General features: G+C 39.7%; 1 protein-coding gene across 1 annotated transcript in view; it reads left to right on the top strand.

Annotated features, from left to right (window-relative positions):
- Positions 1-1867: 1867 nt before the first annotated feature.
- Positions 1868-15468, top strand: part of col7a1l (collagen type VII alpha 1-like) — a gene marked incomplete at its 5' end in the record, with an annotated part of 157394 nt that continues 143793 nt past the window's right edge. The window contains 2 exons of the mRNA XM_079552197.1: positions 1868-1943; positions 15193-15373. Coding sequence (XP_079408323.1) covers positions 1868-1943; positions 15193-15373 — 257 coding nt within the window. The remainder of the gene's footprint in view (positions 1944-15192; positions 15374-15468) is intronic.

Raw genomic sequence — 15468 nt, 5'->3', positions numbered from 1 at the left:
TCCAAACTTCTATTGAGCGTCTGAAAGAGCCTCAGATCATGTAAATTCACTGCCAAATGAACAGGTCTGAGCTTTGTTCATGTGGAGCAGCTCCATTAAAGGGGCTGGAAGCAAGTTCGCCATTTTATACTCACTACTGCCACCTCAGGCCATATGTGTAACTGCACCTTCTATATTAAGCTCGTGCATGACGGCAATTTGGGCCGAAGTGACACATTTTTGAGTGACCGTACAGGATTTTAGAGGCAGTTGTGGTGAACAGGTCTGAGCTCATTCTACACATTAGGACATGGCCGGAACATGTAGGGGGAGGAAAATACATAATTTTAACATTTTTAAACTCTTTATAGTCCCTTTAAGTCGAGGACCACAATTAAACATGATTATAATGAATATTATAAATATAAGTCGACAAAATAAGTCTTAAATTCAGTCGACTAAATTGACATGCAATTTTAGCCGACTAAAACGACTAAAATTGAAAAGTTTTTTTGACTAAATCTTGACTAAAATTAAATTACATTATAGTCAAAAGACTAAGACTAAAACTAAAATAAAATATGTAGTCAAAATTAACACTGGTCGTAGCTACGATTGTCTCTTAGTTTGAACACGCACTCAGCGGAGACGAGAGCAGCTCACAGTGTTTCCATCCCCACGTCTGTAATGTGAATCTAAAAATCGTATTAGACAGAAAAATCACACAGTGACACCAGGCATAAGGGAGAACCCGTGTGAACCTGTGTGTACTAAGTGTGTGGTGAGGGCTTTTACAGCCTTAAAACACATAACATTTTACACGTGTAAGAAATAAAACTGTCTACTTTGCGGATTTTGTTTATTGCGGGTTATCTTTAGAACGAAACCCCCGTGATAAACCACTGTATATTGTAAGGCGAAAAAACACCAGGAGTACTTCGACTTTACTGCGCGGACGTCTAAGGTATTATTATTACGCCTCACAATATAGTTCCCCTTTTAATCCACTAAGAAAATCGATATGTCTGAAGTTTGTCTAACTAGACTTGGATCGTGTAACTGCACTTGAATAGGGGAAACGTGGAAGAGCTTGGTCGCTTCTAACTTCACTCCCATTCAGTGTCAATTTCGTCGACTAAAATATTTAGTCTTAATTTCAGTCAAAGTGTTATTTTGACGACTAAAATTGGACTAAAACTTTTTCATGAGACTAAAGCTATGACTGAAATGTCCTGATATTTTAGTCGACTAAAATAAGACTAAATGAACGGGAGAGACTAAAATCATCCAAACTTCTATTGACCGTCTGAAAGAGCCTCAGATCATGTAAATTCTCTGCCAAAGGATCAGCTCTGAGCTTTGTCATGTGGAGCAGCTCCATGAAGCAGAGGAACAACATTAAACATGATTATAATGAATATTATAAATGCAAAGTCGACTAAATTCGTCTTAAATTTAGTCGACTAAATTTACTTGCAATTTTAAACTAAAAATTAGACTAAAATCGAATTACATTTTCGTCAAAAGACTAAGACTAAAACTAAATTAAAATATGTTGTTAACACTGCTCCCCCATAGAGGAGAGGAGGAGAGGCTATATGCCAACAACATCTGTGCTCTGTTTGACTGAGCACACGCATAAAGACCAGACAGTTATGCATCAACTCATCTAAGCTCAGGTACGAACATCTCAGTATGGAAAAACGGTGGCCTGTTCCTTTAAGCTTCTTCCTCAGCAATATAATTCTGAAATGCTGCCTTCGTCACTCATCACTTTCCGTATGTTGTTGTCGCAGATGAGAACACGCTGAAGCTGAAGCTCCGTTAACCTGACCCGAGCTTCTTAAAACGACCTGACAGAGCGTGACTGAAAACACAGCCGAGCACCATGGGCTGGTCGTCTTTGTGGCTGTTCCTGCTGCCCCTCTCTCTCCACCAGCGAAGTGTCACCGCCCAGAGTGAAGGTAAGTGATGCCATTCCGTGTGTCTTTATATATTTGTGGAATATATATTCAAACTGTAAAACGGAGGTGGTCAAATGTAGACGAAGGCGTCAAACATCATCACACAGCTTACCGTAAATGCTCTAATATCGGCCCGGGCCTTTATTTTCTCAAGGGCATCGAGGACCAGGCCTTTATTGGAACCAGGCCACAATTAGAGACAGGCCTTTATTTCTATTTGAGCAAAACGGACGACCAGGAAAACGAAGAAAAACGAGATTTGTGTCCATTTGCACCTAAAATATTAGGTTCATTTAATAATTAACATTTCAAACCCTCTCCCAGCGGCTGGAACATTGACGCCTTTTATTTTGTCGGGACAACAGGAAGTGTTTCGTTGCTGTTAGCGGAGCTTTGACATCAGTGTCACTGCAGGTTTCTGTTTCGTTTTTACCGGACCGGATTATTTGTTGTTATCTTGTGTAAAAGGCGAGTTTAGACGGAGCGTTTGTGTTTGTGATCGATCATGAGACTGACCCGAGAGAAGACGAGACGCTCGCGCTGATGGGAGGAGTTATTTTGAGGCGTGGGACTGACCTGCACACGGAGCAGCTGGACGTGCTTTGAAGACGCGATGGAGACTTTATTAAAACCCTGGAAAGTCACAAACATTTGTTGTTTCCACAAATATAGTCACAGGAGGTTTGAAAAGTGGCTAAATCTGTGTCAAAGTTACGCTCGGATCAGCTCCTCCGCAGCGTCCCCCCTCGGCCCGGGTTCCCGTTTGTTTACTTCCTGCACGTGAGTTTTCATTTACACCAGTATGAGACAAATTCCAAACATGGGAAATATTTCTACCGCTATAGTTTCTAATAAAAGCCCCGGCCTGTTTTAGAGACCGGCTTTAATTTGCCTCCGCCAGCCGCGAACCCGGCCTCTGTCAGAGACCCGGCCTCTGTTAGACCGCTAATGGAAGACAGGCCAGTATTAGAGAATTTACGGTATTCTAAATCCTGACCAACACTGTCCCCCATAAGGAGAGTCTTTTCCATTTTCTTTTATGCCAACAGTGCTAAAAACCATCATAACGGTGTAAGTCTCCCCTCAAGTGAGAACCATCTGTCTGATCGTTGATATTGTGCACACATTCATGCATTAACGGGCTTGCTTTCTTGGGCCAAAGTGCATCATTAAAAGTCTCACACCTGCACTGTCTCTTCGCTTTCCAACTGTCTGGTCCGGAAATCTAAACATCTGCTTCTCTCCCGCACAGTCTGTCCGACTCAGACGGGGAATTACAGACCTTTATGGAAGTGAAAGAAAGTTCACGCCGCCCATGAAAATTAACTGTGCAAAATGAGAAGAGGTGTCGAAATTGTTGGCTTTTCACACACTGTAAAAGCTTTTCTGTAAAAAGTTTTAGGACAGTGCAAGTTTCCCATTTTTCTTGAAAATGATGCTGTTTAAAGGGATATTTTAGGATTTTTGACATAGGGCTTCATTTCCTAGTTATCCAGAGTGTTGTTGATTTCTGGGCGATATTTTTTTCTTAAAATCATGCAGTTCTTATATTTGAAGAGCTTAGTGGCGCTAGGCTAGTGCTAGGCTAGTGCATGTCTATGGTATCAGCTAGCCTGCATTAAAAACAGTCCGTTGTTTTTTTTTTTCCTTTGTTTTTTTTTTCATGTCTTTTAATTTTTCTTTTTTTTCTTCTTTTTTTCGGGGGGGGGGGGGGGGGGGGGAGAAAAAATCAAAGACCTTTGTTGTGGCTTGTTGTTCTGACTTGTCAATAAACAAAAATTAAAAAAGAAAAAAAAAAAAAAAAAGGCAAATCACTTATAACACCAGCCTAACCATATAAATGTCTGTGTTGATAGAATCCTGTTTGGAATATAACTGACCTGCATCACATGAACGATCGCATTTTGAGGGACTATTTTCTCGCAGATCACTCCGCCGCTGCGTAGCTTATACAACCACGAAGCTGAAGCTGCTCAAATATAAGTTAATTTAAATGCAAAATACTTATGATTCTATCGACACAGACATTTATATGGTTAGTTTTCGCGTTAAAAGTGTGTCCACTGTGGAGACTGTTTTTAATGCAGGCTAGCTGATACCATAGACATGCACTAGCCTAGCACTAGCCTAGCGCCACTAAGCTTTTCAAATATAAGAACTGCATGAATTTAAGAAAAAAATATCTCCAGAAATCAAACAACACTCTGGATGACTAGGCCCTATGTCAAAAATCTTGAAATATCCCTTTAATGCTTCATTGTACGCGAAATCATACAATAAATAAACAATCAATATTATGTAAGTGAAAAAGATTTCTAAACCAGAATGTGCCTTTGTTCAGCTTGTGGAACTCTTTCTGCAGCGGAACTCAGATATTCTTCAGAAGGTTCTTCCTGAGTGCCAGCTCTGCTCCTCACTGTGTGTCAGACATGAAGGGGGAAGTGTGACGGTTTGGGGCTGTTTCGTTGTATCCAGGGAAACTTCCGGGTCCAACGAAGCTTTATTCACTGTAATGGGATGTTGCTGATTTTAACCTGTTGTAGAGGCGACTATAAGGCTCTTTTCAAACATCAGATCACAGAAATATTACGTTTACTCTGGATTTCCACTGGTGATGCTTTTCTGACATTAATTATACTTTTTTTCCCCCATACACAATGAAGGCTTATTTTAAATATTGAAATAGTGAGATATGTTGTTCTAATTTGGTGTAAAGCCGGTTTTGTCCGTTTATCGATTGTTCTTTCAGTCGCAGATTCAGATAAAGTTGCGTTTTTTGCTTCTTTTATCTTATCTTTTACGATTAAAAACATATTTATTTGCTTTTGGATCAAGTTGTGAACATTCCCAGTTCTGCATGTAGAAACTACTTTAGCAACAGGCCTGTTTGCAAGTTGCGAAGCTGCATGTGAACCGCAACTAACTAGCAGTTTAGCATCTTAGTTAGGCTTAATTCATTAAAGGGACTGTACAGAGTTTAAAAAATACAAAAAAAACTAAGTAATGTCCTCCCCTAGTTGTTCCATCAATGTCCTAATGTGTAGAATGAGCTCAGACCTGTTCACCACAACTGCCTCTAAAATCCTCATCACTCAAAAATGTGTTACTTCGGGTCTGAAGTGCCGTCATGCACAAGATTAATGGAGAAGGCCCAGTTACGCGTATGACCTGAGGTGGCAGTAGTGAGTATGAAATGGCCAACTTACATCTAGCCCAGGGGTGATCAAAGTGGGGCCCGTGGGCCAAATTTGGCCCGCCGAAACAATTCTGTTGGCCCGCCAGAGAGTGACCTACAGTTGCGCTGCGTGTGGTTAAAACTCTCTTCCATGCATCCTCAATGGTGAATATGGGTGCAGTACACTTTTTTACCACCAGCGTCAAATTGGGGGCGCTGTTTCACTCCTTTCACAAAGTTAAGGAAACACTGTTGTGGTGTCTTGGTATTTATCAATCACAGAGCGTTGTAGCATCAACTTTCACAGTTTTCCAACTTTTATTGCAAAGGCTGTTACATCAACAACAGTTTATGTTAAAAGTTGACTTAGAAAAGAATTGATGCTGAACTTTGACACTTTCAAAATAATCTAATGTGGCATTTTCTTTGAGTTAACGAATGAGGTAAAGTTACTGTAGAGTAAATATCTACAGATGTTGATTTTATTCTACTAAAATTAGGCTTTTGCCATAGTTACCATTCATTTTAATATAGCATGTTATTTGCATAGATAGAATCAAATGCAAATGTGGGCTAGTGAAAAAATACAAAGTAAATAAAATAAAGTAACTTCATAATTTGCAGTTATATGTGTTTTTCGTGCTTGACATCGCCGTGTTTGGCCCGCGACTCACAGGCACTTTTTCATTTTGGCCCTCGGAGACAAAACATTTGGGCCCCCCTGATCTAGCCCCTTTAAACCATCTAAGATTAGGCCACACTAGCCTAATAGCCGATTTTATGTTTTGTACAAACAAACGTTGATGCTGGAAAGAGAATGGTCTCTGTGATGATTGATGAATATGAATGAATCAGAAAGATCAAAACCACTCAAAGTTTCTAAATTTGACCGAGCGCTGATGCATCTGTTTACTTCCCAAATATACCAATACATTTCAATCTGCACTGGTTTTCAACACACAGAGTAATAAAGCTGTGTTTTCTTTTTATACTGTTAGTCTTGTATAAAAAAGCTACAGTCATCATTATTTCTGGAGCTATTATTTTTCTGTGCTACAGCATCTCCTGCAACAGTGTGTGAGGCCAAACATCTGCCAAAACTTTGTGCAATGTGCAGTGTTGGGGAGAATACTTGCCTTAAAATGTATGTTGTAACGTATTCTGTTACTTTGTCTAATCAGAGTACTGTATTATAAATACTTTGAGAATACCTTCATATTGATTGTCATTATATTTATGTATAAATATGGCGTATAATTACAAAAACTAACACTATGATTGATGTAACACCTGTTAGACTCACTTACTTTTAATGACACTCTCTTGGCAAACGGAGCAGATTCAGCCTCATGTGCCGTGTTTGTATGAACTGTGCCATAAGGCGTTTAAATCTTCAACAAACAGGTCAATATTAAAAGTTATTTCTTAAAATGTTGTGCAATGTGGAGCTAAAATGTAATGATTGATACTGTGATGGGAAGTAAGAAGTACATTCTCCAGGAGAAGAGACAGAGTGCTGGCTGGGTCACCGTGGTCAGATGGCAAAAGCTAAAAGATAACAGATGCAACTACAAAACAGGTGCTCTACAAGCTTGTAGGGCCAGGCTTACCAAATGACAAAGAGATGGAACTCTGAATTTGCAGATAAAATGTAATACTGTAACCGATACGCTAAGTATATTCTACATCCATCCATCCATCCATTTTCTTCCACTTTTCCGTTTCCGGGTCGTGGGGGCAGCTGTTGGAGTTGCCAAAATCACATTGCACCGGCCCCTTATGGCTCCTCCTGCAGGTGGTGGGTCCACGGAAGGACGGCCTCATGGTTCTAACCGGGCCTGTAGGTCTCTCATAAGGGGCTTCTGATCCGCTCTTTGTCTGACCCGTCACTTAGGACCTGTTTGCCCTGGGAGACCCTACCAGGGGCACGAAGCCCCCGACAACAGAACCCCATGGGTCATTCAGGTGCTCAAACCCCTCCACCACGTTAAGGTGGCGGCTCTAGGAGGGGGAATATTCTACAGTTACTCAAAATGAGTATTCTAAACACATGTATTTAGTTACTCCACAACACTGATAATGTGTAACATTTGTAATACAAGCCAAGCACAGTGTGGGGATGAAGTGCAGTATGTTAGTGAGACTCTGTAAATCAGGCTAAATTCTCACAAGATTCTTCCTTATGAATGGAAATAAAATCCCCCTTCCCTCCCTTCAGGGAAGGACTAAATGCAGATGTTTTGACATTCATGATGAATAGCTCTGTATTACTCATTTGATCCACATAAAACAAAAGCTGGCACATAGTAAAACATGTTCTCCGTCAGCACAAATGGTTTGGATATATTATCATTTTTTCGTGGCTGCGTAGTTCAGATTTTTCTGGTTAAACTTTCAATTATAACAGCTGTGATTACAGACAGATGTGACTGGACTTTCAGGTCTGTTTTGTGGAATCATTTATCATGTTTTTATTGGTGCATTTTCCGTTTGTATCTCAGTGCCATAGACTGGAGTTATAGTGGAACGATCACGTCATCAAACTCTGAAATGTATCTTACTTGACAAAGATTTACTGCATTTAGAGATAAGTGAACTCACCAGATAGCGACTCCTATCTCTCTCTGCGTGTTGTCTTCTTATCGTGTGCAGCCCATTTCCACCTGCCCCCAGTGCCCAGACACAGATTTGAGGCTATAACTGATCTGGTGCATCTCAGCCTGGGTCTGTCTGCCGTCAGCATCGCTGCGCTCGGTTTTACGTGCTTTTGCCAAAGTCTTTGGACTGAAAAATGTGTCCCAATAAATGGAGGAGCCATATGTGTTTGCTGTGGTGTTTGACGGCATACGAGCTGCAGCTTAGGGGGGGGTATTGCTTGAAGACTGGTTGCACTTGGAAATGTGCCTTGGTTTAGCTTACGCTCAGGCTGATCTGACAGTGAGGCGGTGACAGGGCGGAGGCTGGCGGGCGAGGGGAAAGTTTAGATGTGGAGTCAAGAGCAAGAGCCATATGGATGTACTATATACATGCGAGCAGCACATGGTTCTGAGTGAATTCCCAGGAGGTGCTGCTTCTCCTCTTGTTATTTCCCCATGAGTTACTAGCAGCATCCAAAAACAGAAATAGCTTTAGATTACAGGACAGGCAGCGAGTTACTGATGGACAGCATCATATTAAAGGGATGTTTCAGGATTTTTGACATAGGGCCTCATTTCCTAGTTATCCAGAGCGTTGCTGGTACCTGGAGATATTTTTTTTGTAATTCATGTAGTTCTTATGTTTGAAGAGTTTTGTGGCGCTAGGCTAATGCAAGGCTAGCGCATTTCTATGGTATCAGCTACCCTGCATTAAAAACAGCCTGACCCGCTCCACAGAGCACCTGAGGCAAATCACTTATAACACCAGACTAAAAAAAATGTGACAAAAGTCAACAAAAAAGTGACAAAAATTCAACCAAAAAAATTACAAAAACTCAACAAAACTGTGACACAGCACATTCAACCAAAATTCAACCAAAAAGTGACAAAAATGTGACAAAAATGTGATAAAAATTCAACAAAAATTCAACAAAAATTCAACAAAAATTCAACAAAAATTCAACAAAAAGTAAGAAAAATTCATCAAAAATTCATCAAAAATTCAACCAAAAAGTGACAAAAATTCTACAAAAATTCAGCAAAAATTCAACAAAAATTCTACAAAAATTCTACAAAAATTCTACAAAAAAGTGACAAAAATTCATCAAAAATTCAATAAAAATTCAACCAAAAAGTGACAAAAATTCCACAAAAAAGTGTCAAAAATTCAACAAAAATTCAACAAAAATTCAACAAAAATTCAACAAAAATTCAACAAAAATTCAACAAAAATTCAACAAAAATTGAAAACCATTAAAAAAAAGGTGACACAACACAGCAACAACGCGAGGAAAAAGATCAGTTTTGTGGGTCTTAGCTTTCAAATGAGGTGCTACACAGGCCTATATAATGGCCAAAGAGGACAGAATGCATTTGGTTTAGGCGGGTGGTAAGAGGTTCAGAGGAATCAAACACTGTACTTGGCACAGTGGCTGGTTCGATCCCTGGACTGTGTTGGCACCGTGTTTCCATACTGAGACGTGTTCTTACCTGAGCTTAGACACGTTGATACGTACCTGTGTGGTCTTTTTGCAAGCCCTCATTCCCGGAAAAAGACCAAAGATGTTGTTAGCATTTAGCCTCTCCCAGCATATTCCTATGGGGCCATTTTTAAATACAGTTACGTGAGTAGTTACACGATCCAAGTCTAGTTACACAAAATAAACATGCCGATTTTCTAAGCCGATAAAAAGGGGTACTATATTGTAAGGAGCACTTTGACGTCCGCGCAGTAACATGTTCAGAATTCTTTAGGACTGAAGATATTACTGTGCGGACGTCGATAGGGGCAGTAGGAATATGCGCATCAACTCGTCTAAGCTCAGGTAAGAACATATCTCAGTATGGAAAAACGGTGGCCTGTTCCTTTAATGACAAATAAAGCACCTGTAGCTATATGATGTTTTTAAGAGTAGCTTTTTGACAGCTGTTTCCGATCCATTTTTGTCATTTCGTCTAATTTACTCTTTTGCCTAAAATCGTCTGAAAGGGTTGAACTACATCCATCAATCCATCTTCTTCCGCTTGTCCGATGCCGGGTCGTGGGCATCACATTGCACGAGCCCCTCATGGCTCCTCCTGCAGGCGGTGGGTCCCCTGGAGGACGGCCTCATGATCATTCAGGAGCTCAAACCCCTCCACCACGTTAAGTTTAAGTTTAATGGTTTTGTATAGCCCAATATCACAACAGAAGTCGCCTCACAGCTGCACCGAACATTAAGGCAATAAAACAGAGCAATAAATATGACAATTTAAAGTTCAGGTGAATCCAGGCAAATATAATGTCCAATAGGAGGTAGCGACGAGCGGCGTGGGCGTCCCCCGTCCTTAGACTCTCCAGCACGGCAAGGAAAAACTCAAAAACCCGGCGGGAGAAAAGAGAAACCTTGGGGAGAACCACAGAAGGAGAGATCCACTCCCATGGACGGACAGGCTATAGAGACCCAGGGCCGAAGGATCCCTCAGCAGACGGGCCAAGATCACAGACCGTCCAGTCCTCAGATTCCTGAATGCAGGTTCCTCCGTTCACCCAGGTTCCTCTGTTTGATCTAGACAGGCACTCCCGAGGGGCAGTGGGACAGGAGACACCATGTGAATAGTGATGAACAGACTACAGATAAATGCATTCATTGTTAAGTTTTGCATTTCGAAGCCTCATTGGTTTCTGCCTTTTTGTCTAGTTTGTGTTTTGGAGAGACTCACCTGCAGTAAAGTTTTAGTTTGAGCTGTTTTGCATTTTGGGTCTGTTTCCCTCCTTTTTGCCGGCGCTGTGACAACTTTTAGCGCCTCATGAGTGTTTAAAAAGCCTCCCAAATTGTGGATGTGACACAAACACACCATAGCAAAGCAGGAATAAAGTCTTACTTACTTCCTCCACCTATAGGAAGTTATTACACTTTGATGATGTGTATCCAGAGATGTATGGGGAGGAGTGTGTTGCAGAGGAACATAATGTTAGGTGGCCATTGGTTGGAGACATATGTCGGCTGTAGTGAATCCTGGGACTGCAGCCAAAGTGGTAATGGGGAGATAATGGGCGAGTAGTCTTGGTAATGAAAAAGCGTACGATGAAGGAGCTGAGGTATCGCTGGATGATGATTGGTGTCTGTCCTGTTCACCATTCAGATCAATGCTGTAGTCAGTGCTGCTGTGGTTTATCGCTCCGTTAATGCCGGGGTATTGACGTGCAGGAGTGCAGACACAGCTTGTTTCCACTCAAGGTGAAAGAGATATTTTCTATGGGAGTGTGTACGTCTCAGATCAACCTTCGAGGTTTCCATTTGCTTGTAACTGTGCTCAATGTCTGCTATTGTTCCTTCTGGGAGTGAGACCTTCTGTGTGGACGACCTTCCCTCTCTTTGTCACCCTCCGACCACGCTTCTCTAGTCCGAATGACATCCCGATGTCTGCACTGTATATCCGGGTGGTCTGGATCAGTGAGTCGATGTCTCGCTCATTCTTAGCGTACAGCTTGATGTCGTCCATGTAGAGGAGGTGACTGATGGTGGCCCCGTTCCTGAGTCGGTATCCAGAGCCAGTCTTGTTGATTATTTGGCTGAGGGGGTTCAGACCTATGCAGAACAGCAGTGGGGACAGGGCGTCTCCTTGTGGCTCGCCATTGGCTTCAAGGGTGGTTTTCCACAACCTCATCGAGTTTGCAATGAAGGCTCGTAGAGTCCTGTTGATGTTGTTTAGCTCCAGGCATTCAATGATCCAAGTATGTGGCATTGAGTCGTAGGCTTTCTTCTAATCAATCCAGGCAGGTATATATGGTATACCATATATGGTATGGTATATGTATATATATATTAGTTATATTTCTTTTCAATCTCAGCACTTCAGTAAAAGTCAGGTGGCATTTGGTTTATAACTTTTGGACACATGACTCTTACTCTGACTTTTACATAATTAATAATGACCTTTATTTAACCAGGCTCGTCCCACTGAGATTTCAGAATCTCTTTTTCAGTTGAGAACTTATTTACTGCAGCTATTGCAAGTATACTGTATGTATCGGCAGTGTTGGGGCTTAACTAAATATATGTATTTAGAATACTCATTTTGAGTAACTATTCTGGTAAAGCTACACTTTCATTTGACCCTATTTAGAAAACAGTTACTCTCCAAATATCAAAGGAATACATCCCAGTACTCAAACATTCATTCTTTGCTCCATATTGCACAACACTATTAAGAAAGAACTTTTTACGTTGGCCTGTTTTTCCGCCTAAAATAAAATAAAGACTTAAACACCTTATGCCACATGTGTCACATGATGCTGTATCTGCTGTAGGGCTGAAACGACTAATCGATTATTGAAATAGTCGACAACTATTTTCGTAATCGATTAGTCGTTTTCTGGTTCACACAGACTAAAATGGATAAAAATTGCATTAAAAATGTAGTATTTTTGATGAAAACCTACTTTGATTTCATATTTAGGGTCTGTAGAGTTGTGTACATTGTAAATGTCATTAATAGAGCCTTCAAAAAACATTTCCCGTTTACTCCATCAACACATCCTCAAACAGCGCCACTTAAGCTATAATGTGATAAAAAAAAAGATAAAAAAAATTTCCTACACCATTCACAGCCAAGCGATTAATCGATTCATCGTTAAAATAATTAATAGATTAATCGATTACAAAAGAATTGTTAGTTGCAGCCCTAATCTGCTGCTCCATTTGCCAACAGAGTTAAAGAGTTCATCATTAATGGTAAGTGAGTTTACAACACAATCGTAGTCTTCATTTTTGTAATTATACGCCATATTTATACGTAAATATAATGACAATCAATGTGAAAGTATTCAAAAAGTATTCAAAGTATTCAGAATACAGTACTCTGATTAGACAAAGTAACGGAATACGTTACAAAATACATTTTAAGGCAAGTATTCAGTAACTAAATACAAGTAGTATTCTCCCCAACACTGCATATCGGCTCGACACAGATCATATTGTTACTACAGCATAATCCCAGCCCTGATAGGATCAGGTTTTATCATCTAGTTAGTGCTCGTGTCTTCCTTTGCAACATCAGCCCAGGTTTAATTGTTGATGCAGTACCTTTTTGAACCACTAAGAGCATCATCTTACAAACATTACCTTTAATTCCAGACACGCAGACTCAAGCTTAGGTAACGGGCAAATATATTCTATGGGAGTTTGCCATCTGCATGCATCAACAGACACAAAGTGCTGCTTTTCGATCCCATTTGAAACCCTGAATCCCTTTAAAAGCAGCGTTTCTTCTGTTAAATGCGTTTGTTTGCTCCGACAAGGGGACGGTCTGACCCTGATTTTTTTTTGGGCGTGTTTACCTTATTATTCGAAGCATTCCTCTTCGCTGTACTAAAGTTTTATTGTCAGAGTGCTCGGAATATTGATAGTCTCTTTGGCTCACTTGTGTCTCATTAAAAATTCATGGGGATTTGTGCCTGGCGCTGGCTGCCTGACAGAGGAGGGGAGGGCAACACGGTGTGACAAGACTGCCATCTGGTGGAGGCAAGGGGGAAGAAATAAATCAGTTTTCATCACTGCCAGGACAGTGGGGCAAAACTGGAGTTGGCTTTGTGTTTTTGTATAAGTCTCATAATGGCCAAAGCATCTTGAATTGGACATGAATGTGTGGCCTTTTGTGCAGGATTAACCAAAAAAGTATTTAAGTTTATATTTAAACATGACATTTTTCTCTATGTAAGTTTATTGTTTTATTTATTTGGTGTAAATGCTTCACTTTTCTACTTTAACCTCTTAACTCCCGCCTTAACCCAGCATATTTAGTTCGGAATTACCTAAATGTAAAAGCGCCTTGACTACAATTTACAGACTATAGACCATGGCAACCCCTCACTTGAAAGCTAAGACCTACAAAACGCTTGAACTTCTTTCTCATGATGATTCTTGCTTTTTTGACATATTTTGGTCACATTTCTGTGGCTTGATCACAGTTACATTACACTAAATAAGCAATGAAAATGTGGGAAAAATGTGATAAAAATGTGATAAAAAAGTGGCAAAAAAGTGGGAAAAATGTGACAAAAATGTGACAAAAATGTGGGAAAAATGTGACAAAAATGTGACAAAAATGTGGAAAAAATATGACAAAAATGTAACAAAAATGTGGGAAAAATGTGACAAAAATGTGACAAAAATATGGGAAAAATGTGACAAAAATGTGGGAAAAATGTGGAAAAAATATGACAAAAATGTGACAAAAATGTGACAAAAATGTGACAAAAATGTGACAAAAATGTGGGAAAAATGTGACAAAAATGTGGGAAAAATGTGACAAAAATGTGGTAAAAATGTGACAAAAATGTGGAAAAATGTGACAAAAATGTGACAAAAATTTGGTAAAAATATGACAAAAATGTGACAAAAATGTGACAAAAATGTGACAAAAATGTGACAAAAATGTGACAAAAATGTGGGAAAAATGTGACAAAAATGTGGTAAAAATGTGACAAAAATGTGGTAAAAATGTGACAAAAATGTGGAAAAATGTGACAAAAATGTAACAAAAATGTGGGAAAAATGTGGAAAAAATATGACAAAAATGTGACAAAAATGTGGTAAAAATGTGACAAAAATGTGACAAAAATGTGGTAAAAATGTGGAAAAAATATGACAAAAATGTAACAAAAATGTGGAAAAAATATCACAAAAATGTGACAAAAATTTGGTAAAAATGTGACAAAAATGTGACAAAAATGTGACAAAAATGTGGAAAAAATATGGAAAAAATATGACAAAAACGTGGGAAAAATTTGACAAAAATGTGACAAAAATGTGACAAAAATGTGGGAAAAATATGGAAAAAATATGACAAAAACGTGGGACAAAAATGACACAAATATGACAAAAATGTGGGAAAAATGTGACAAAAATGTGACAAAAATGTGGAAAAAATATGACAAAAATGTAACAAAAATGTGGGAAAAATATGACAAAAATGTGGGAAAAATGTGACAAAAATGACACAAATATGACAAAAATGTGGGAAAAATGTGACAAAAATGTAACAAAAATGTGGGAAAAATGTGACAAAAATGTGACAAAAATGTGACAAAAATGTGACAAAAATGTGGAAAAAATATGACAAAAATGTAACAAAAATGTGGGAAAAATGTGGGAAAAATGTGAGAAAAAATTTGGCAAAAATGTGGGAAAAATGTGACAAAAAAGGTGATAAAAAGGTGACAAAAATATGACATGATTTAAAAAACACAGCAAAAACAAGCTTAGATGAGTTTTGTAGGTCTTAGCTTTCAAATGAGGCGTTACACTGGCCAATAGGATGTAAGATCTCCGGTCGAGAAGCTTTTAAATTTGGGTAAAACTGGAGAAAACGTGCCTGGTTAAGGTGGTTGTGAAGGGGTCATCACTATGGTAGTATTTGTGATTTTTCTTCTAAATGCTGTTTTTTCTTCCAGCTTGCCGGACGGTGGTGCAGGCGGACATCGTGTTCCTGGTGGATGAATCTTGGAGCGTCGGGCAGAGCAGTTTCTCCAGAGTTAAAGACTTCGTCTCGTCGGTCGTCACGTACTTTCCTGAAAATGTGGTGGGGCCTGAGGGAGTCCGCTTCGGGGTGACTGTTTTTGGAGATATACCAAGGTAATTACAGCCATGAGAGGAGGCGCGGTCTATTGCTGGTAGAATGTGATGATGTCCCAGGACCCAGTGGGGGCAAGAGACAGTTTTTCGAATTA

The sequence above is a fragment of the Gobius niger genome (genome assembly GCF_951799975.1).
Source record: "Gobius niger genome assembly, chromosome: 2".
NCBI classification, from domain to species: Eukaryota; Metazoa; Chordata; class Actinopteri; order Gobiiformes; family Gobiidae; genus Gobius; species Gobius niger.
Note: the sequence above shows the minus strand (reverse complement) of the source record. Positions and strands in the feature narration are given on the sequence as shown.